Consider the following 23,218-nt stretch of genomic DNA (forward strand, 5'->3'; position numbering starts at 1 on the left):
CTAACACCTGATGCAAGACTAATCTTGACCGACAGGGTGATCAATCGAGGATGATGACGGTGATGATGTGCATTCATGGGTATAATCGCCTCTAAAAAAGTAGGGACCCTTTAAGCTCACTGGCTCAAGTCCATGTAAATTATGGTTTATGAAGTCATATACATGGATTCTAGTTCACACCAGCTGCCGCCAGGGGACATTCTCTAGAACATCCAAAAAGCTTTAGCCACATCTGTACAGATCAGGATGCCCACCAGATTCAGCGAGCGTCTCTAACTACAACATTCATAAATGATGAGACATCCAGGCACTAGAACGTGAATCCACAGACTCTCAATCTCCCTTCTATAGAAAGATCAGATCACCCAGGGAAGGTGTGCAGTATTAGCGCATCTCATTAAAGTTGCATGGAGTAGCATTTGGAGGCTATCAGTGAGGTGGGAGGGATGGGAGCATGGCAACATGCCCTGGTGATATCAAAGCTACAGAAATAGCCCCAGTAACACCCCCTGTACCCCCTCCCATAGCCACAACTTGGCAGCAGTCTCTGGCACTTGTTCAACAGAGGAACAGGTGAGGACAGGGAGGGAGGCAGTGGGCGGGAGAGCCAACCGTTAACTGTGCTTTTGAAAAGAAAAACACAGCTGCTCCAGAAAAGAAATCGAATGTTTGGAGAACTCCCTTAATCCAGAGGCAGAATGGAATGAGACGCCACGTGAGCACGGAGAGACGAACAGCGCGAGAGATTAGTTTCCTCAGTGCTTGGAAAGGAAAAGCAGTATGGTACCCACGAGGCTGACTTCTGTCTCTCTTTATCTCCCTCACTCACTCTCTCTCTCTCTTTCTTTCTTTCTTTCTCCTTTGTCAGGATGGGATATTGAGCAATGCCCACTCCCAGCGCTTACTGAGTTTAGGACAAACTAAAGGAATGAAGATGAAGACAAATAGCCATTTAAAACTCTCTGTCCATGTTGTGTGGCGTACTGTAATCACTGTGTTAGGAACAAACCTAATTCTGCCTTGTAAGATTAAGGGAATTTTCAACACACTTGCATAATGTTCAAGTGTTAATAACCCACAACACCTCAGTTTCCAATATACATTATGTCTATTTCAATTACACTGAGAATCCATTATGTGTCTACAGTATTTGAGAAAACAAATGTCCTCCTACATCACTAGTATGAGTCACCGTGTCCATGTGAGTCACAACCCCCCTCCATCAGTCTGGATCAGCTGAGCGATGGCTTCCCAGACACGGTGCTCATAGCAGGTGAGGTTCCTAAAGCCATGCCTGGTCTGAAAACAACCACTAGCCTCGTCGACCCCATCAGATCAGTGTTTGCAGAGATTAAGGTAATAGGTGGAAGCAATAGAGGGGAAACTCCCCTGAGCCTATTGAGATGCTAGGTGCAGGAGGAGGTTGTCGGGTGAGGTCGTCGGGTAAGCTTGGCTTTATACATAGTTTGGGCTTTGTCGAGTAAGGCTTAAACTATGTATTTAGATTGTAGTTAGGTATTGTAGGTAGTTATCGTGGGTTGTTGTATGTAATTATTGTAGGTTAGTTTTGTATTCGGCTGAGCCCGGTGAAGCACGAAGCTAGCTAGCTAACCCACTACCTGGACTAGCTGGCGGGTAGCTACTGGCAACTATTAGCAACGGTATAGTTGTTTCACGCCTGAGAGTGCCTGTAATTACGCCAGCTGGCTGCCTACAATAATTACATACAATAATTGCCTACCATTCAGCTGTTTTCTAACCTCATTGTCTGAACCGTTAACTTTAGGTAGTAAGTGGCTACTGTGCTTGAAATTTAGCTAGCATGTTGCTACCTGGATAGCAACTAGTAAACTGGAACGACCTAGCGAACAGACGCGAACTGGCTGAGTCAATTCAGTGGCTAGCTTTGCACTTGGCTAGCTAACAGTAGCTGCTAGGGGTAAGTCATAACCTACATGTGTGTTTTGTTTTTACATATTGGTAGCCAGAGTCATTCAAGGAATTCGGGACATGAGTGACTAGTTAACGTTAGCTTGGCTCTCTCTGTGTGTTCGTGCCGTGAAAGGAGGGGTTTCTTCTTTGTCTGAAAGCAATGGCTAGCTAGTATTTTAACTATTCTAGCTAACTAACTGGCTGAATAAGTTGACGACGGACTCGCTCAAGCTGTCGGGACTAACCCACAACGTTAGACACGGACACGAACGATCTGCTTGGCGTGTTGACACACTGGTGGTTTGTTGTGGCCGAGTATTGGTGCTAAACCGTGTTGTTGGAGTCTGCCATGCTAGCTGGCTGTGGCGTCTTATGACTAGGTGCCCTGGACGATTTTCACGGAAGAATACTGTACCTAGTTAGCTAGCTGAATAAACTAAGTTAGTCTACTCCTAGAAAACATTGAACCGCTGTAGTTTACAACAATTATAGTTTCTGAGGTGGAAGTTGGGAGAGTTATATTTGGGTGTTGTGGTGAGGGAGGCCCCGCTCTCTCCTTTCCCAGATGTTTAGTTCATTTAATTCCGATCTCCTTTGCATTATTGTAGCCATTTTCTGCAGCCTGTCAACTATGCCTCTGTCTATCCCTGTTCTCTCCTCTCCGCACAGGCTATACAAATGCCTCACACAGCGTGGCTGCTGCCTCTCTAACCTGGTGGTCCCTGCACGCACCACCCACGTGGAGTTCCAGGTCTCAGGCAGCCTCTGGAACTGCCGTTCTGCTGCCAACAAGGCAGAGTTCATCTCAGCCTATGCTACCCTCCAGTCCCTCGACTTCTTGACGCTGACGGAAACATGGATTACCACTGAAAACACTGCTACTCCTACTGCTCTCTCCTCGTCTGACCATGTGTTCTCGCATACCCCGAGAGCATCTGGTCAGCGGGGTGGTGGCACAGGAATCCTCATCTCTCCCAAGTGGACATTCTCTATTTTTCCCCTGACCCATCTGTCTATCTCCTCATTTGAATTCCATGCTGTCACAGTCACTAGCCCATTAAAGCTTAATATCCTTGTCATTTATCGCCCTCCAGGTTCCCTTGGAGAGTTCATCAATGAGCTTGACGCCTTGATAAGTTCCTTTCCTGAGGATGGCTCACCCCTCACAGTTCTGGGGGACTTCAACCTCCCTACGTCTACCTTTGACTCATTTCTCTCTGCCTCCTTCTTTCCACTCCTCTCCTCTTTTGACCTCACCCTCTCACCGACCCCCCTACTCACAAGGCAGGCAATACGCTTGACCTCATCTTTACTAGATGCTGTTCTTCTACTAATCTCACTGCAACTCCCCTCCATGTCTCCGACCACTACTTTGTATCCTTTTCTCTCTCGCTCTCCTCCAACACTACTCACTCTGCCCCTACTCAGATGGTAATGCGCCGTCGCAACCTTCGCTCTCTCTCTCCCGCTACTCTCTCCTCTTCCATCCTATCATCTCTTCCCTCTGCTCAATTCTTCTCCCTCCAATCTCCTGATTCTGCCTCCTCAACCCTCCTCTCCTCCCTTTCTGCATCCTTTGACTCTCTATGTCCCCTATCCTCCCGGCCGGCTCGGTCCTCCCCTCCAGCTCCGTGGCTTGATGACTCATTGCGAGCTCACAGAACAGGGCTCCGGGCAGCCGAGCGGAAATGGAGGAAAACTAGACTCCCTGCGGACCTGGCATCTTTTCACTCCCTCCTCCCCTGTTTCTGCTGCTAAGGCCACTTTCTACCACTCTAAATTCCAAGCATCTGCCTCTAACCCTAGGAAGCTCTTTGCCACCTTCTCATTTTACATGTACATTTTTAGTCATTTAGCAGACGCTCTTATCTCCTCCCTGCTGAATCCTCCTCCCCCTCCCCCCTCCTCCCTCTCTGTGGATGACTTCGTCAACCATTTTGAAAAGAAGGTTGACGACATCCGATCCTCGTTTGTTAAGTCAAATGACACTGCTGGTCCTGCTCACACTGCCCTACCCTATGCTTTGACTTCTTTCTCCCCTCTCTCTCCAGATGAAATCCTGCGACATGTGACGGCCGGCCGCCCAACAACCTGCCCGCTTGACCCTATCCCCTCCTCTCTTCTCCAGACCATCTCCGGTGACCTTCTCCCTTACCTCACCTCGCTGATCAACTCATCCTTGACCGCTGGCTATGTCCCTTCCGTCTTCAAGAGAGCGAGAGTTGCACCCCTTCTCAAAAAACCAACACTCGATCCCTCTGATGTCAACAACTACAGACCAGTTAATCTTCTTTCTTTTCTCTCCAAAACTATTGAGCGTGCCGTCTATAGCCAACTCTCTTGCTATCTCTCTCAGAATGACCTTCTTGATCCAAACCAGTCAGGTTTCAAGACTGGTCATTCAACTGAGACTGCTCTTCTCTGTGTCACGGAGGCTCTCCGCACTGCTAAAGCTAACTCTCTCTCCTCTGCTCTTGTCCTTCTAGACCTGTCTGCTGCCTTTGATACTGTGAACCATCAGATCCTCCTCTCCACCCTCTCCGAGCTGACCTAACCGGTCGCTCCTACCAAGTGGCGTGGCGAGAAGCTGTCTCCGCACCACGTGCTCTCACCACTGGTGTCCCCCAGGGCTCAGTTCTAGGCCCTCTCCTATTCTCGCTATACACCAAGTCACTTGGCTCTGTCATATCCTCACATGGCCTCTCCTATCATTGCTACGCAGACGACACACAACTAATCTTCTCCTTTCCCCCTTCTGATAACCAGGTGGCGGATCGCATCTCTGCATGTCTGGCAGACATATCAGTATGGATGACGGATCACCACCTCAAGCTGAACCTTGGCAAGACGGAGCTGCTCTTCCTCCCGGGGAAAGGACTGCCCGTTCCATGATCTCGCCATCACGGTTGACAACTCCGTTGTGTCCTCCTCCCAGAGTGCGAAGAGCCTTGGCGTGACCCTGGACAACACCCTGTCGTTCTCCGCTAACATCAAGGCGGTGACCCGATCCTGTAGGTTCATGCTCTACAACATTCGGAGAGTACAACCCTGCCTTACACAGGAAGCGGCACAGGTCCTAATCCAGGCACTTGTCATCTCCCGTCTGGATTACTGCAACTCGCTGTTGGCTGGGCTCCCTGCCTGTGCCATTAAACCCCTACAACTCATCTAGAATGCCGCAGCCCGTCTGGTGTTCAACCTTCCCAAGTTCTCTCACGTCACCCCGCTCCTCCGCACACTCCACTGGCTTCCAGTTGAAGCTCGCATCTGCTACAAGACCATGGTGCTTGCCTACGGAGCTGTGAGGGGAACGGCACCTCCGTACCTTCAGGCTCTGATCAGTCCCTACACCCAAACGAGGGCATTGCGTTCATCCACCTCTGGCCTGCTGGCTCCCCTACCTCTGCTGAAGCACAGTTCCCGCTCAGCCCAGTCAAAACTGTTCGCTGCTCTGGCACCCCAATGGTGGAACAAGCTCCCTCACGACGCCAGGACAGCGGAGTCACTCACCACCTTCCGGAGACATTTGAAACCCCACCTCTTTAAGGAATACCTGGGATAGGATAAAGTAATCCTTCTACTCCCCCCCCCCACCCCCCCAAAAAAAATAAAACATTGTAAAGTGGTTATCCCACTGGCTATAAGGTGAATGCACCAATTTGTAAGTCGCTCTGGATAAGAGCGTCTGCTAAATGACGTAAATGTAAATGTCTAGGTGGAACCATCATCATATAGCTTCCACCCATCTGGTCCATTCAGATCTTTAAAACTGCTAATTGTCAGTGGCACGCCACAGCCAAGTGACACCAACTTGTAGCAACAGGTAGAGGTAACACATTCACTAAAATAGAGGTAGTGTATGCTCATATGTAGACAGACATATTAAGCCCTTGTCTCCACGGTTCACTTGCTGTAATACACTGTAATACAGGGGACTCTCTAAATAAAATGTGACTCTTGTACTACTTCCTTTAATAAACAGTAGTTTCATGCATTCTACTAGGTGGTAGAGAATCTTGGTCTCTCCACATTAACACTGTTTTCTCACTTCAGTCATGTAGGTCTCAGGAGAACCCAGCCAGTTAGTGACAGGTACAGCCACAGACAGGGTGATGAAGGGTCACATGATAATTGTGTCAAAGCCCCAAAAACATTCTCTGACAGTATTGAATTAATCGTTTAAAATTCATAAATCACCTCAACCTTTATTTCAGTTGGGTGCTACTAACACACAGGAGGGGTGTGAGTAATAGATTAGGCTACTGATCCATGGTGAGAACCTGTCCCCCTGAGTGTAACCCTAATTACAAGTCTTAATGCAAATAGTGAGCTCAGATTTGGTCCCGCAGTCTCAACATGAGGAAGTGGAATGGACACATAGGGTGCCGTTGATGTGGTTCTAGAACTAGACGTTGGCACGTTTTTATTTATTTGTTCATTCAAAGTGAGAAGCCTGTCTGAACCAAGCCATTCAAATAACTTGTGTCATATTTAGAGAGCAAATTCAGTGGGATGCACCAGCTCCTTTTTGGCTAAGCTCAGTTGGAGATTACAATAGCAGGTAAGGATGGTACTCTCCAAATGCAACCCTTATAACCCACGTAGCAACTTACTGTATACTGACCTTTTACAGGGGAGCAATGAGGTACCATTGTGATAAATCTGGTCATACACTGACATGCATGAGGAAACAATTGGCTAATGGCGATGCTGGTAAACGCTTGGGTTTGTTCCATTGTTTCACTGCTGTATAGTAAAAGGCTTTTCCATAGAGGGAGTATAAGTGGTGGTGTTCAATAGGAGAACCTGCAGGGTCTGGCAGGATCCCATTACAGGGATGAGTCAGACGCAGCTGACAGGGAGTCATAGCATACTGGAATTATTTCTACTGTACGTTTGAGATCATTCTGATATCATCTAATGCTGGGCCTCTGATCAAACCTTTTCCAATTGTTTTTTATAATCACCATCATCCCACACTTCCCATCAATCCGAAATTGAAATTCCCTTTCAAGCTTTTTTCTGTTTCCAACACTACTCTGGTGTCACGATCGTCAGGGAGAGACCAAGGCGCAGCGTTGAATGCGTACATATTTATTAATAGAATGATCACACGATCAAAACAACGGACGATAACGTGATGTCTACGGTTTAACACAAACCAAACAAGAACAAGAAACCACAAACACAAAGTGAAAGACAGACAGTTAAATATGGCTCCCCAATCAGAGACAACCAGCTGACACTCGTTGCCTCTGATTGGGAGTCACTCAGGCCAACATAGAAATACAAACATAGAATTACACACCCTGGCTCAACATAACAGTGTCCCCAGAGCCAGGGCGTGACAGTACCCCCTAAAGGCGCGGACTCCGACCGCGCCAACTAAATACCACAGGGGAGGGACCGGGTGGGCACTCCGCCTTGGCGGCGGATCCGGCTCGGGCCTGATCCCCACTCCCTCTCCAACCCCCAAAGTACCCCTGGTCCGGTCTGGCCCCGCTGGCCGGAGCTGGACTGCACACTGATGGAGCGGATTGCTCTAGCTCCGGCGTAACGCATCTGACCGGTGCCGGACCAGGCACCAGTGGAACAGGCACGGGCCGTGCCGGACCGACGACGCACACCACTGGCTTGGTGTGGGGGAACAGGCACGGGCCGTGCTGGACTGACGACGCACACCACTGGCTTGGTGTGGGAGCAGGAGCGGGCCGGACAGGGCTGACGATACGCACCACAGACTTGGTGCGGGGAGCAGGAATGGGCCGGACTGGGCTGGCGACGCGCACCACAGACTTGGTGCGGAGAGCAGGAACGGGCCGGACTGGGCTGGCGACGCGCACCACAGACTTGGTGCGGAGAGCAGGAACGGGCCGGACAGGGCTGACGAAACGCACCACAGACTTGGTGCGGGGAGCAGGAACGGGCCGGACTGGGCTGGCGACGCGCACCACAGACTTGGTGCGGAGAGCAGGAACGGGCCGGACAGGGCTGACGACACGCACCACAGACTTGGTGCGGGGAGCAGGAATGGGCCGGACTGGGCTGGCGACGCGCACCGTTAGACTTGGTGCGAGTGGCAGGAACAGGCCGGACCGTACTGGGAACACACACCACTGGCCCTACGTGGGGGATCAGGAACAGGCCGGACCGGACTGGCAACACACGCCAGTACCTCTCGCCGTGCCTCTACATCTTCCACCCTCTTCGACCAGTGGCCCCCGTAACCTGGCGGCCTCCTCTGCCAATCCGCTGGGCCGCTCTGCCGCGGTCTCCTGCTGGCCCGTCGTCCACGGAGGCGTTAGCCCCCCTAAAAATTTTCTGGGCTTCACTCCTACCCGTGGCCAAGGTCTCCATGTCCCTCGCCAGCCGTTCGCCCTTCTGCCACAATGTCAAGCCCCTCTCCTCCTCATCCGGCTTGACCCAGTCGAGGAGGCGAAGGAGATCTGTTAGAGATCTCCCTGGCGATGGCTCCTGGACACGCTGCTTGGTCACATCTTGGTGGTTTCTTCTGTCACGATCGTCAGGGAGAGACCAAGGCGCAGCGTTGAATGCGTACATATTTATTAATAGAATGATCACACGATCAAAACAACGGACGATAACGTGATGTCTACGGTTTAACACAAACCAAACAAGAACAAGAAACCACAAACACAAAGTGAAAGACAGACAGTTAAATATGGCTCCCAATCAGAGACAACCAGCTGACACTCGTTGCCTCTGATTGGGAGTCACTCAGGCCAACATAGAAATACAAACATAGAATTACACACCCTGGCTCAACATAACAGTGTCCCCAGAGCCAGGGCGTGACATCTGGCCATGAAGCAATATCCATGACCTACAGTACCAGCCTGTTGTTTTGGAACCAACGGAGGCCGGCCTCAGTAATGGTGAGGGGAAACACTGCTCTTACTCTGGACTACTTTTTTCAAGCAAGCAGATGGTTGCTCTCATTACCGTTTCAGCAGAAAAACATTCTGAGCTCACGAACTGTTAATTACATTACTAGAACTATCCATCTTCCATACAATCTTGTTTTGAGCTTTACAACAACATTCTGTGTGTAACATCTAGGCAGTTGCCTTCAAACTCTTATCCTTATTATAACCCCCTAAAAACCCTTTTTAATTGAAAGATAATTTTGTCTTGTTACATTGTCCTTACCACAACTCCCCCAGCCAGTGGATGAAATTTTAGTTAACATAGCATTTCTGGCAATGCTGGAGTGTGACCTAAATACATTAAAATGAGGGAAAGAGTGCTGAGAGTTTACAGCCTTTTGACTCCATCATCATCCTCCCTGCCAGAGTTTAATGGCCCTGATGCAAATGCTGAAAGTACAGCAGCTCTGGCATCAGGCAGTTTGGACCACTACATTAATGAGTCATGCTCCCCCATCTTCTAGAACCTGCGGAACACCAAGCCATTGAGGTGTCACTATAAACTAGCCTTTGCTATCCACTTTTCAAATTTTAAGGCTCCTCATTTGGGTTCATCCTTGACTCAATACCAGTCTCCGACACAGTCTGCTAGATTCAACAACCCTTTATCTTTGTAACACTGGGTGAGTCCTAATGCACAATGTGCAAGCAGCACACCCATAACATATGCATCTGGGCGGCAGGTAGCCTAGCGGTTAGAGCGTTGGGGCAGTAACCGAAAAGTCCCGGGTTTGAATCCCCGAGCCGATGAAGTGAAAAATCTGTTGATATGCCCTTAAGCAAGGCACTTAACCCTAATTGCTCCAAATAAACTGGCCGTGACCCCACTCTCAGAGGGAGTTGGGATATGCAAAAAACACATTTCCAATTCTCACGTATAATACACACATGTGTGAAATAGGACACATAGACGCACCCACCACACTACTATTATTACCAGAGACAGAGTGGTTTCTGTTCATCTCATTCACACCTTGAGTTACATTCAGCATGGCATCTTTCCGGCAGGAGGATGTGGACTTATGGTCTGCCCCGTGCCAGGCTTTGGAGGCTTTCTATAGGTTGGCATGGAAACTAGCAGCCCATCCTCATCTAACCCACTATTCCCCTCACCCTCCTGATGGGCAGCTGGAGGCACACTAGCACAGACCCACCACTCCCATTCAGAACGCAGAGGGAGAGAGAGGGGAGGTAGAGGTAGACAGAGAGGGAAGGGAGGTAGAGAGAGAGAGAGAGAGAGAGAGAGAGAGAGAGAGAGAGAGAGAGAGAGAGAGAGAGAGAGAGAGAGAGAGAGCAGAGATAGAGAGAGAGCAGAGAGAGAGAAAGAGAGCAGCGAGAGAGCAGACATAGAGAGAGCAGAGAGATAGAGAGAGCGAGCGAGAGAGCAGAGAGAGCAGAGAGAGAGAGAGAGAGAAAGAGAGTGAGAGAGAGAGAGAAAGAAAGAGAGAGAGCAAGCAGAGAGAGAGCAGAGAGAGAGAGAGAGCAGAGAGAGAGAGATAGAGAGCAGAGAGAGAGAGGTCTGGGGATTAAACAATCATCCAGATTGAATTACCTCTGTCCAATCAAAGAGAGAGAGAGAGAAATAGAGAGGAAGACAAACAGACAGCAGTAGACAGCGTTGGCTTTACTCCCTAACATGAGGAAGATACTTGCATGGCTTTACTCCCTAACATGAGAAAGATACTTGCATGGCTTTACTCCCTAACATGAGAAAGATACTTGCATGGCTTTACTCCCTAACATGAGAAAGATACTTGCATGGCTTTACTCCCTAACATGAGAAAGATACTTGCATGGCTTTATTCCCTAACATGAGAAAGATACTTGCATGGTTTGCGTTGTGTGTTTGTGTGTGTGTTGTTTGTGTCATTGCTATGCTATAACACTAAAAGGCCCACTCCCAATGACACACTTTCCTGGAGCTGACCCCCAGCGTGCTATAGCCTGGCATGAGAGGCCAGTTGGCAAACACCAGCGAGCATTATGCCAAAACGCCATACAAAGAAGTGCTCTTCTTTTTTCTATCCCCTCTGCCTTTCTTCCCCACTTTCTCCTCCTTTCTCTCTCTTCCAACTCTCTTCCCCCCTTCGTCCCTCGCAGACAGAGAGAGAGAGAGAGAGAGAGAGAAAGACAGAGAGAGAGAGAGAGAGAGAGAGAGAGAGAGAGAATGAAACAGTCACATGTGGAGTGAGGGGACTGACATGCTTTCACATTAGCCATGGGGCTGTGTAGGTGTTGGAGTGGGTTGGGTAGTTTATTGATCAGTATTATGGACCTAATCATTGATTAATTATCTACAGGCATGTGATAAAGATAGGGGAGAGTGAGAGACACAGGGAGAGTGAGAGAAACAGGGAGAGTGAGAGACACAGGGAGAGTGAGAGAAACAGGGAGAGTGAGAGACACAGAGAGAGTGAGAGAAACAAGGAGATTGAGAGAAACAGGGAGAGTGAGAGAATCAGGGAGAGTGAGAGACACAGAGAGAGTGAGAGAAACAAGGAGATTGAGAGAAACAGGGAGAGTGAGAGAATCAGGGAGAGTGAGAGAAACAGGGAGAGTGAGAGAAACCGGGAGAGTGAGAGACACAGGGAGAGTGAGAGAAACAGGGAGAGTGAGAGAAACAGGGAGAGTGAGAGAAACAGGGAGAGTGAAAGACACTGGGAGAGTGAGAGAAACAGGGAGAGTAGGAGAAACAGGGAGAGTGAGAGAAACAGGGAGCGTGAGAGACACAGGGAGAGTGAGAGAAACAGGGAGAGTGACACAGGGAGACTGAGAGAAACAGGAAGAGTGAGAGAAACAGGAAGAGTGAGAGAAACAGGGAGAGTGAGAGACACAGGGAGAGTGAGAGAAACAGGGATAGTGAGAGAAACAGGGAGAGTGAGAGAAACAGGGAGAGTGAGAGAAACCGGGAGAGTGAGAGAAACAGGGAGAGTGAGAGAAACAGGGAGAGTGAGATAGAGAGAAACAGGGAGAGAAAGAAACAGGAGAAAGTGAAGTAAGTACTTTCTCCTCCTTTCTCTCTCTTCCAACTATCTTCCCCCCTTCGTCCCTCCCTCCCCCCCTCCATTGCATCATTCCCTTTAGACAAACATAAAACATCTCCTCCCCTTCAGGACAAAGCGATGGCTAACGGACTGCTTGGGGTAGGCCTATGTTTTAATTCAAATGTAAGGAGCTAATTCTTTATGTGCCTCAACACTGAATTAATCACTGAGCAGGTTGCTAGAATGGTTTAATTGAAGAAAAGCTATGGTTGTGAAGTGAAATCCACCCGCTGTGGGACTGATCAGGCTCATCTACAATTCAAATAGATGATCATTCTCACAGTACTTACCCTCCTACCATCCCCCTGACTGACTCAATTAGAACAGGTTCAGAAAGAAGGAACTAGTGCAAATTAACACTGCCGCCTTTAGTTAGGAAGTAAGATGATACCAATGAAGAAGCAGAAAGTATAGTGTGGGGCTGTGGGCTAGAAACGATCTCAAAATTGATCTAGTGCTTAGCAGTGTTGAAAAGAGAAACTGGATCGGAGCCTGGAGCACATGCTCCACTTCAAGTCATGTGCAGAGCGTTTCAGAAACCCACTGGGCGATGCGGTTATCAGCTAAAGTGAAAGCACACTGCCAGACATGACTTGATAACTCACAAATCAAACAAAAGAGGTTTGTGTGCATCCCAATGGACTAAGACCTCATCAACCCAATGGACTAAGACCTCATCAACCCAATGGACTAAGACCTCATCTCAGGTCATCAGTATCTCTATCAAACATATGTGTGTTTGTCTAGTGAATCCATGTCTAGAGGGTATTCTAGTATTGAGATAACAGAGGAATGATAATGACTGAACACCTCTCTCTGCAACTGGACCCTGGACTTCCTGACAGGCTGCCCCCAGGTGGTGAGGTTAGGCAACACCACATCCACCATGCTGACCCTCAACACGGGGGCCCCTCAGGGGTGCGTGCTTAGTCCCCTCCCGTACTCCCTGTTCACCCAAGACTGCGTGGCCACGCACGACTCCAACACCATTATTAAGTTTGCCGACGACACGACGGTGGTAGACCTGATCACCAACGATGATGAGACAGCCTATAGGGAGGAGGTCAGAGACCTGGCAGTGTGGTGCCAGGGCAACAACCTCTCCCTCAATGTCAGCAAGACAAAGGAGCTGATTGTGGATTACAGGAAAACGAGGGCAGAGCACGTCCCCATTCACATTGACAGGGCTGTAGTGGAGCGGGTCGAGAGCTTCAAGTTCCTTGGTGTCCACATCACTGAGCAAATTTCAATCCTGCTGAGCGCAAAAATTCTGTGCAACTTCCGGCGAGCGTTTACTGTGAACACTGAGGCTGTACCCGCTTTAAGTTCATTTTAACAGTGGTCAAGTAGGCTACTGTGGCTATTTGATCATAATGTAGGCCTACCAGAGAGGCCTACTATAAAAAACCAATGGAGAAAATGCATCCCATAGCATTTTAACATGGAAATAGCTGTTCTATCGTTCAGCCTACAGTAGCAGCCAATGTGTGGTGTTCAATGTAGGCCTACATTCCATGAGACTTTTGAAAGAAACATGCAGGGCTTGACATTAACCTGTTTATCCACTTGTCCTTCAGACAAGGAGGTGACTGAAAATGTTGTTGTGTTGTTTGATGCAAGAAACCACTTTACAAAATAAAATGCATCATTATTACCATTCCATTATTACAGAGAATCAGACAAATTATGCTTCCCTCTGCTTATTGGCTACAACACTGCCCCTTTAAGACCAAAAAAAGCTCTTTACCTGACTAGCTTTTCAAAGATGTCTAGAAATGCACATGTTTTGTGCTCTTGTAGGAAGCAATCACTCCCCCATTGCTGACTACAAATTATATATAACTGAGCTAATAACTCACTAACTAGCAAAGGATATGAACAAATGTACAAATGTGTACACGTCGCTACATGTAGCTCTCGCTTTGATCTCAAAACAAGTTCATCTACTCACGACTGCTCATGCTGTAAAAACAGTCCAGTTAAAGTGAATGGCACAGATCCATATATGGCAATTGTCTATTTGCATATAGGCCTACTGCAGCGCTGACTGGTTATGGCACACCAGTCTGTGTAGAGTACGGGCCTTAGTTTTGCATACTAAGTCTTGCATAGTTAATTTTGTTTCGGTATGTTGCATTGAAAGTGGCTAATATTGTGTTGATTCGATCACAATTCCCACAGTAAAGGGAAACGTTGATAGTGTTAACTCTAGAATGTTGAGTGAAGTTCAATCTCATGTTTCTCTGCACGGGCTGATATTTCTTCTGTGCGGCAGTCCCGGGGGAGCTGCACGCCCGCGCGCAGCTTAGAGGGAACATTGCTAAGGACCTATCATGGTCCAAACACATCAACACAGTCGTGAAGAGGAAACGACAATGCCTATTCCGCCTCAGGAGGCTGAAAAGATTTGGTATGGAACCTGAGATCCTCAAAAAGTTCTACAGCTGCACCATCGAGAGCATCCTCACTGGTTGCATCACCGCTTGGTATGGCAACTGTTCGGCATCCGACCGCAAGGCGCTACAGAGGGTACTGCGTAAGGCCTAGTACATCACTGAGGCCGAGCTCCATGCCATCCAGGACCTCTATACCAGGCGGTGTCAGAGGAAGGCCCTAAAAATGGTCAAAGACTCCAGCCACCGAAGTCATAGACTGTTCTCTCTGATACCGCACGGCAAGCGGTACCGGAGCGCCAAGTCTGGGACCAAAAGGCTCCTTAACAGCTTCTACCCCAAAGCCATAAGACTGCTGAACAATTAATCAAATGGCTTCCCAGACTATTTGCATTGACCCCCTTATTTTATTCTTATTTATTCTTTTTTTGTTGTTGCACTGACTCTCTTGCACAGGCTTGATGTACACTCACTGGACTCACCCACTCACACATACTACACTGACACTCCAACACACACACACACGGACACACACATGCATATTGACGCCACACACACACACACACACACACACACACACACACACACACACACACACACACACACACACACACACACACACACACATACATTCACATTCCTTCACACTTCACATATGCTGCTACTACTCTCTGTTTATTATTTATGCATAGTCACTTTACCCCTACCTACATGTACATATTACCTCAATTACCTCGACTAACCCGTACCCCCGCACATTGACTCGGTACCGGTACCCCTTGTATAAAGCCTCGTTATTTTTATTTTATTGTGTTACTATTTTTCCTTTCGTTTATTTAGCAAATTTGTCTTACTTTTTAAAAACTCTACATTGTTGGTTAAGTGCTCGTAAGTAAGCATTTAACGGTTGTATTCGACGCATGTGACAAATAACATTTGATTTGATAGACTTCATGGAAAAAGGTTTCTTGTTGTGTGCTGGTGTTACCTAGGGTGCTCATAAAATCCCCCCCAAGTCTTGACAAGTCATTTGAAGAAGAGAGGTTAGGCGGTCAGTTTCTGAGAGGAAGTACTGTTTGGTGCTCTGACCAATAACCCTCTAACACACAAAGCAGAACAGAGACAAAGGTTGTTTCAAAATACCCCAGAGGGAAGAAACGTCTTCCTTATTTGGGCAAAGAACAACAGTCAGAAGAAGGAACTAATTCAGTCAACATGTCCATGGCTCATATCTGCCAGTCTAACTTGGTTGTCTCTTTGGTTGAGGACAGTATAAGCATCATAATGAAGTGGGAAACGGTACTGTGGTTAGGTATCTAAAAAGTGTAGTGAAACACACCAGACATCATAGTGAAAGTGGACAGAGACTGAATCAGAACATTACAGACATCAGGCTGGAACAGGTTGGTAAGCGAGGTGAAATCGGAGCTCTCCCACTTGCCAGTCCTCGTTCCTCACAGCTGTCCCAACTAAGGGGAGGCCTTTAATCTCAGATCTCCTTGAAACCTGACCCCATCCCTGCATTGTCATGAAAAATAATGCTGGGTTGACATTTGGCCCTAAAAGCCACTTGAGGAAAGTCGAGGAAGGCACTTTCTTTGTTGACCATAGACTTTAGACCTACCTGCTAGCCATTTAATATGGACCCAAGCTACTTGTTGCGCAGGGTCATCAGTTACAGATCTGAAAGAATAGGATTTGGCCAACCCGTTGGCTGCATAGAGTTCCAGCTATATTGTTTACAGCCATCAGATTCTCACAGGTCTATAAAGACCCTTGGGGAGGTGTAGGGAAAGGGGGCTAGCAGGTTGATTACAGACTGGACCTGAGACTCATGCTCCCTCCAATGTAAATCTCTCTCAGGACTGCTGACACTTAATAAGTCATGGCAGTCAACTCAAGTAAAGGCTTGGTGGGTGAATATATGAGCTGCACTGACGTCACCCACCTTAACAGGCCCCCTGACAGAATGTCAATGGGAAATGATCATGAATTCACCATTTTATCAAGCTAATGTTCTATCTGGTGGGGTTTCCAAAGGGAAGCTTTCCTTTGCCATTGTTTCCTAAGGTTTGTTATTTTGGGGTACTTAGCTCTGGGCGGTTTTGTTTATCATTCTGTGACAAATGACTGAAAATGGCAATAAATTGATACGGTTGGTGATTGGTTGGCCCCTCTTACATTTACATTTTACCAGACGCTCTTATCCAGAGCGACTTACAGTTCGTGAGTACATACATTTTTCATACTGGCCCCCCGTGGGAAATGAACCCACAACCCTGTCGTTGCAAGCGCCATGCTCTACCAACTGAGCTACAGGGGACTCTTCAAGTGACCAAAACCCTGGAAGGCATTTCTTTGCCACATATGCCTTGATATTCAACTCTCAGAGGCTACTTTCCCTCAAAGCTGTGAATATGTTAGGATTGATTAGATCACAGTTTGGAATCTTCAGTGTCTGTCAGATTCCGCTGTGATCCCTGGAGTTCTGTTTACAGTTGGAGCAAGGTGTTAAGTGCTCCCTTAGAAGCAGCCACACATCCTCCTGTAAGCTTCAGCTGAGCTTGGCAGAATACTAATACCCTGCAACTCTAAAGCAAGCCCAGCAAGAGAACTGTCAGCGCCCGATCGCAGTCAGTGTGTGTGTGTGTGTGTGTGTAGCAAATTCCCTGTAACTCTCAGCTAAGCGGTTTAAAACGGCCTCCTCTGCCTTGTATCAAGCACCACATTGACTCTGACTATGTGGCTCATTAATGCCTCTGTCTAATATCTGGAGCAATCACCCTGACACATCACAGGCTGGCTCTGTCACTATGGTTACCAAGACTCTCATTAAGGTCTTAATACGGCAACACCACAACCACAAGGGTGCTGTTGTGTCTCGTAGCTATGCCTGGAGCACCCTTCTGTTCTCAGTATATTACCATCTAGTGAGCCTGAACACGGCAGTTTCTGCATGCCTTATTACCATCTAGGGTCATCTCTCTGACAACTCCTTCTGTCACAAGGCTAGACCGATGTGCTAGAGGTTTCTGGAGACTTCCTAGCTCAATTAATAAACATTCTAGGGCTTTTATGAGTGCATATTTGGGATGGGGATACTTTATACTCTTTTCTCAAGCTGTTTTGCTGTGGACAACTAATATAGTAATAAATCAGACTTCAGCCATTCAGAAGTACTCTAACTGACATTTGACTGAAATGAAAACAGACACTTTAGGTCAAAGAACCGAAGTATAGTGTAGAGCAGACATACAGTGGAGTCTTATCTGAAATAGTTTTTTTAAATCTATAACGTTGAGGTGGAAGGTGTGCTGCAGCTCAGGTTTGATGCTGACAGGGCGAGAAAGAGAGAGACAGTGAGAGACAGAGAGAGAGGAGAGAGAGAGAGAGGAGAGAGAGAGAGAGGAGAGAGAGAGAGGAGAGAGAGAGAGAGGAGCGAGAGAGAGGAGAGAGAGAGAGGAGAGAGAGAGAGAGGAGAGAGAGAGGAGAGAGAGAGAGGAGAGAGAGAGAGGAGAGAGAGAGAGGAGAGAGAGAGAGAGGAGAGAGAGAGAGGAGAGAGAGAGGAGAGAGAGAGAGAGAGTCATAGAGAGACAGAAAGAGGAGACACATTTGATCCCAATAACTACAGTGGGATATGCGTCAACAGCAACCTTGGAAAAATCCTCTGCATTATCATTAACAGCAGACTAGTCCATTTCCTCAGTGAAAACAATGTATTCACCCTGCACACCCTAATTGACAAACAAACAAACCAAAACAAAGGCAAAGTCTTCTCATGCTTTGTTGATTTCAAAAAAGCTTTTGACTCTATTTGGCATGAGGGTCTGCTATACAAATTGATGGAAAGTGGGGTTGGGGTAAAAACATGTACACAAACAACAAGTGTGCAGTTAAAAGGGGCAAAAACATACACATTTCTTTCCACAGGGACGTGGGGAATGCCTACAGCAGCACCTAGATATTCTGCACAGATTCTGTTAGACCTGGGCCCTGACAGTAAATCTCAGTAAGACAAAAATAATGGTGTTCCAAAAAAGGTCCAGTTGCCAGGACCACAAATACAAATTCCATCTAGACACCGTTGCCCTAGAGCACACAAAAAACTATACATACCTCGGCCTAAACATCAGCGCCACAGGAAACTTCCACAAAGCTGTGAACTATCTGAGAGACAAGGCAAGAAGGGCCTTCTATGCCATCAAAAGGAACATAAAATTTGACATACCAATTAGGATCTGGCTAAAAATACTTGAATCAGTTATAGAACCCATTGCCCTTTATGGTTGTGAGGTCTGGGGTCCGCTCACCAACCAAGAATTCACAAAATGGGACAAACACCAAATTGAGACTCTGCATGCAGAATTCTGCAAAAATATCCTCAGCGTACAACGAAAAACACAAAATAATGCATGCAGAGCAGAATTGGGCCGATACCCGCTAATTATCAAAATCCAGAAAAGAGCCGTTAAATTATATAACCACTTAAAAGGAAGTGATTCCCAAACCTTCCATAACAAAGCCATCAGATAGATGAACTTGGAGAAGAGTCCCCTAAGTAAGCTGGTCCTAGGGCTCTGTTCACAAACACAAAAAGACCCCACAGAGCCCCATGACAACAACAACACAATTAGACCCAACCAAATCATGAGAAAACAAAAAGATAATTACTTGACACATTGGAAAGAATGAACAAAAAAACAGAGCAAACTAGAATGCTATTTGGCCCTAAACAGAGAGTATACAGTGGCAGAATACCTGACCACTGTGACTGACCCAAACTTAAGGAAAGCTTTGACTATGTACAGACTCAGTGAGCATAGCCTTGCTATTGAGAGAGGCCGCCGTAGGCAGACCTGGCTCTCAAGAGAAAACAGGCTATGTGCACACTGCCCACAAAATGAGGTGGAAACTGAGCTGCACTTCCTAACCTCCTGCCAAATGTATGACCATATTAGAGACACATATTTCCCTCAGATTACAGAGATCCACAAAGAATTCGAAAACAAACCCAATTTTGATAAACTCCCTTATTTACTGGGTGAAATACCACAGTATTCCATCACAGCAGCAAGATTTGTGACCTGTTGCCACAAGAAAAGGGCAACCAGTGAAGAACAAACACCATTGTAAATACAACCCATATTTATGTTTATTTATTTTCCCATTTGTACTTTAACTATTTGCACATTGTTACAACACTGTATATATACATAATATGACATTTGAAATGTCTTTATTCTTTTGGAACTTCTGAGTGTAATGTTTACTGTTAATATTTATTGTTTATTTCACTTTTGTTTACTATCTACTTCACTTGCTTTGGCAATGTTAACATACGTTTCCCATGCCAATAAAGCCCTTAAATTGAATTGAATTGAAAATTGAGAGAGGAGAGTCATAGAGAGACATGGAGAGAGGAGAGAGAGAGAGAGAGTCATAGCGAGACAGAGAGAGAGGAGAGAGAGAGTCATACAGAGAGAGAGAGAGAGAGAGAGAGAGAGAGAGAGAGGAGAGAGAGAAAAAGTCAGAACCCTGTTGGCACACCAGCCCCTGAGGGATGATAGATGAGGTTTGGCAGGAGGATACAGAGATTTATGTGAAGCCTTAAGTGAACCTGCAATTTTTTAAATGGGAAAAGCCCAGCCTCAAGCACACCCTAGTACACAGACACACACACACACACAGCTTTGGAGCTGCTGATTTGGTCCAGTCAGTCTGAGTTGATCCAGAACAGAGGAGATGTGCTCAGCATTCAACACCATAGTGCCCTCAAAGCTCATCACTAAGCTAAGGATCCTGGGACTAAACACCTCCCTCTGCAACTGGATCCTGGACTTCCTGACGGGCCGCCCCCAGGTGGTAAGGGTAGGTAACAACACATCTGCCACACTGATCCTCAACACGGGGGCCCCTCAGGGGTGCGTGCTCAGTCCCCTCCTGTACTCTCTGTTCACCCATGACTGCATGGCCAGGCACGACTCCAACACCATCATTAAGTTTGCCGACGACACAACAGTGGTAGGCCTGATCACCGACAACGATGAGACAGCCTATAGGGAGGGAGGTCAGAGATCTGGCCGTGTGGTGCCAGGACAACAACCTCTCCCTCAACGTGACCAAGACAAAGGAGATGATTGTGGACTACAGGAAAAAAAAAGAGGACTGAGCACGCCCCCATTCTCATCGACGGGGCTGTAGTGGAACAGGTTGAGAGCTTCAAGTTCCTTGGTGTCCACATCACCAACGAACTATCATGGTCCAAACACACCAAGACAGTCGTGAAGAGGGCACGACAAAGCCTATTCCCCCTCAGGAGACTAAAAAGATTTGGCATGGGTCCTCAGATCCTCAAAAAAATTCTACAGCTGCACCATCGAGAGCATCCTGACTGGTTGCATCACCGCCTGGTATGGCAACTGCTTGGCCTCTGACCGCAAGGCACTACAGAGGGTAGTGCGTACGGCCCAGTACATCACAGGGGCAAAGCTCCCTGCCATCCAGGACCTCTATACCAGGCGGTGTCAGAGGAAGGCCCTCAAAATTGTCAAAGACTCCAGTCACCCTAGTCATAGACTGTTCTCTCTGCTACCGCACGGCAAGCGGTACCGGAGTGCCAAGTCTAGGTCCAAAAGACTTCTCAACAGCTTCTACCCCCAAGCCATAAGACTCCTGAACAGCTAATCATGGCTACCCGGACTATTTGCACTGCCCCCCCCACCCCATACTTTTTACGCTGCTGCTACTCTGTTAAGTATTTATGCATAGTCACTTTAACTCTACCCACATGTACATATTACCTCAACTACCTCAACTAGCCGGTGCCCCCGCACATTGACTATGCAACGGTACCCCCCTGTATATATAGCCTCCCTACTGTCACTTTATTCTATTGTATATATAGCCTCCCTACTGTCACTTTATTTTTACTTCTGCTCTTTTTTCTCAACACTTTTTTGTTGTTGTTTTATTCTTACTTTTTTTGTTTAAAATAAATGCACTGTTGGTTAAGGGCTGTAAGTAAGCATTTCACTGTAATGTCTGCACCTGTTGTATTCGGCGCATGTGACCAATAAAATTTGATTTGATTTGATTTGATTTCTGTTTGCATTTGAAAAGTAAAAAAAGAAGTGTTCAATGCTCCAAAAAATTTCAAGGTGTGTAAATGTTAGCTGTTCAATGAAGAGAAATTACTTACCTCTTTCTCTGAGATGTAAAGTTGGTCCCCTTTGAGTATTACAAAACGATTTTTCCATATCTCCCTAAATATCCCTTTGCCACAGAACTTGCGAATCCAACCGATTTTGTCTGGCTGCGTGGGGTGCTGGTTTGTGTCCTGGGGGCCCTGCATATTCAATGAAAGCAACAAAGTAGCAGTTAAGACATGAAATTGTCAGAGCACCTCGTTTAGATTCTAAACGGGGACTGAACAGACAAGAAAAAGAGGAGTCTTTTAGTGAGGCGACTCAGCCCCCTGTCATTTCCTTTGTCATGTAGATGCTGTCACATTCCTTGCGCGCACCGTTTTTCTTGGGCTAGTGTTTTTGTCACCATCTCATGATCTCAGTTAGGCTACACCGACCACGTTAGCTAATTGCATTCCAAGAATAAGGCTCGTTTTAAAGGCCTCTGATTCCGTTATACACAAAATGGTTTGTATTTTACAGCATCCACAACAAGCATTTCATCAGAACACTTTTAAACTCTACATTGCTAGATCTCTAGTCGAATATAATTGTGTTAATCAAGTTAAGATAGGCTAACTGGAGAATGACCCCCACTATGAATAAAGAAAGCAAAGCAGCATGTCTAACAAATGCATCACTTTGGAGTTTGGACACAGACTTCGCTACAAAGTAACCGAGTCAGTAATGTATTAAGTATCATTGACGTGTTTATTAAACACAACACTCGTTACATTGTAGCTTTTTGTTACATTCTTTGGAATAGCAGCTAACCACAAACCCGTTATTACATTGTAGTTGAAGTGATCATCACTGGCATCGTTCAAGAACCTTACCCGTTTTGCTGAATTGTTTTTCTTCATTGTGAAGGATAGGACTGTAGATTACTATCCCCGACTTCACCCAGTTATAAATCCGTAATTTTGCACAATAGGCTGATGCCAAGAATCGCCGTATATGCCCGTAAAGCTCGAAAGCCGTCAGTAGGCTATGTCTTGCCCCTTTTCTCGCCTCCTCCCTACGTTGGAACACTTCAGTTTTCTCCCTCTCTACTCCTTTGTAATTAGAACTGAATGGGGTTGGTCTAGCTGTGCTCTCGCATGCTCTGAACACTGAACTGAATTGGTAGTGTCTAGTTACGCGGATGAGTACGTTTCATTGCCTCCCCATTGAGTCCCTCTCGCTCTCCTCTCTTCTCCGAGACTTCGGTTATTACAGACCTTGCAGCTGGGGACTGGATAGGCTGCTCCCCGGCTCTGTAACTCGACGGCTCCATCTATCTAAAGCCCAAGCTGTAGGCCTACCAAGTCTTGATGTCATCATAGAAAATAAAGAATGAAGGCACGAGTTTCGTGTGCGATACACTCATATGGAAATTACAGGCTGTAGAAAGTGGGGGTGTATGGGAGGGGGTGTTAGGCTACAAGTTAAGTGATGTCTAGAAAATTAAAGATGCACTCTCAAACTTTTGTATAATTTCAGCCGGAAGTGGTGCTCACGAGCCAAAAGTGGTCCCCGTTTTTTGTGTACTATGTCATCAAATAGTGTACTAAGTCATCCATTTCGTATGTGTTACATCCTGTGCAATTCGTATGATATGTTACGAATCCAATTCGTACTATACTATATGTTACAAATTTGTTGTGTTTAAGATCCTGGAGTGCATCTTTAATTATGTCATGATATTCAAATGACCCTTAAGATCTCACAAAAAAATA

The 23,218-nt window shown here is 46.8% G+C and overlaps 1 protein-coding gene across 1 annotated transcript in view; it reads right to left on the bottom strand.

The window, feature by feature from the left end:
- The window catches only part of LOC121543287 (pleckstrin homology domain-containing family O member 1), a 53,125-nt gene extending 30,213 nt beyond the window's left edge, over nucleotides 1-22,912 (bottom strand). Inside the window, exons 1-2 of the mRNA XM_041853042.2 lie at nucleotides 22,337-22,912; nucleotides 21,515-21,661 (exon numbers count right to left, since the gene is read on the bottom strand). Of these exons, the coding sequence (XP_041708976.1) occupies nucleotides 21,515-21,661; nucleotides 22,337-22,363 (174 nt within the window). The 5' untranslated portion in view covers nucleotides 22,364-22,912. The remainder of the gene's footprint in view (nucleotides 1-21,514; nucleotides 21,662-22,336) is intronic.
- Between the last annotated feature and the right edge of the window lie 306 nt (nucleotides 22,913-23,218).

This window comes from Coregonus clupeaformis, chromosome 28, assembly GCF_020615455.1.
Source record: "Coregonus clupeaformis isolate EN_2021a chromosome 28, ASM2061545v1, whole genome shotgun sequence".
NCBI classification, from domain to species: Eukaryota; Metazoa; Chordata; class Actinopteri; order Salmoniformes; family Salmonidae; genus Coregonus; species Coregonus clupeaformis.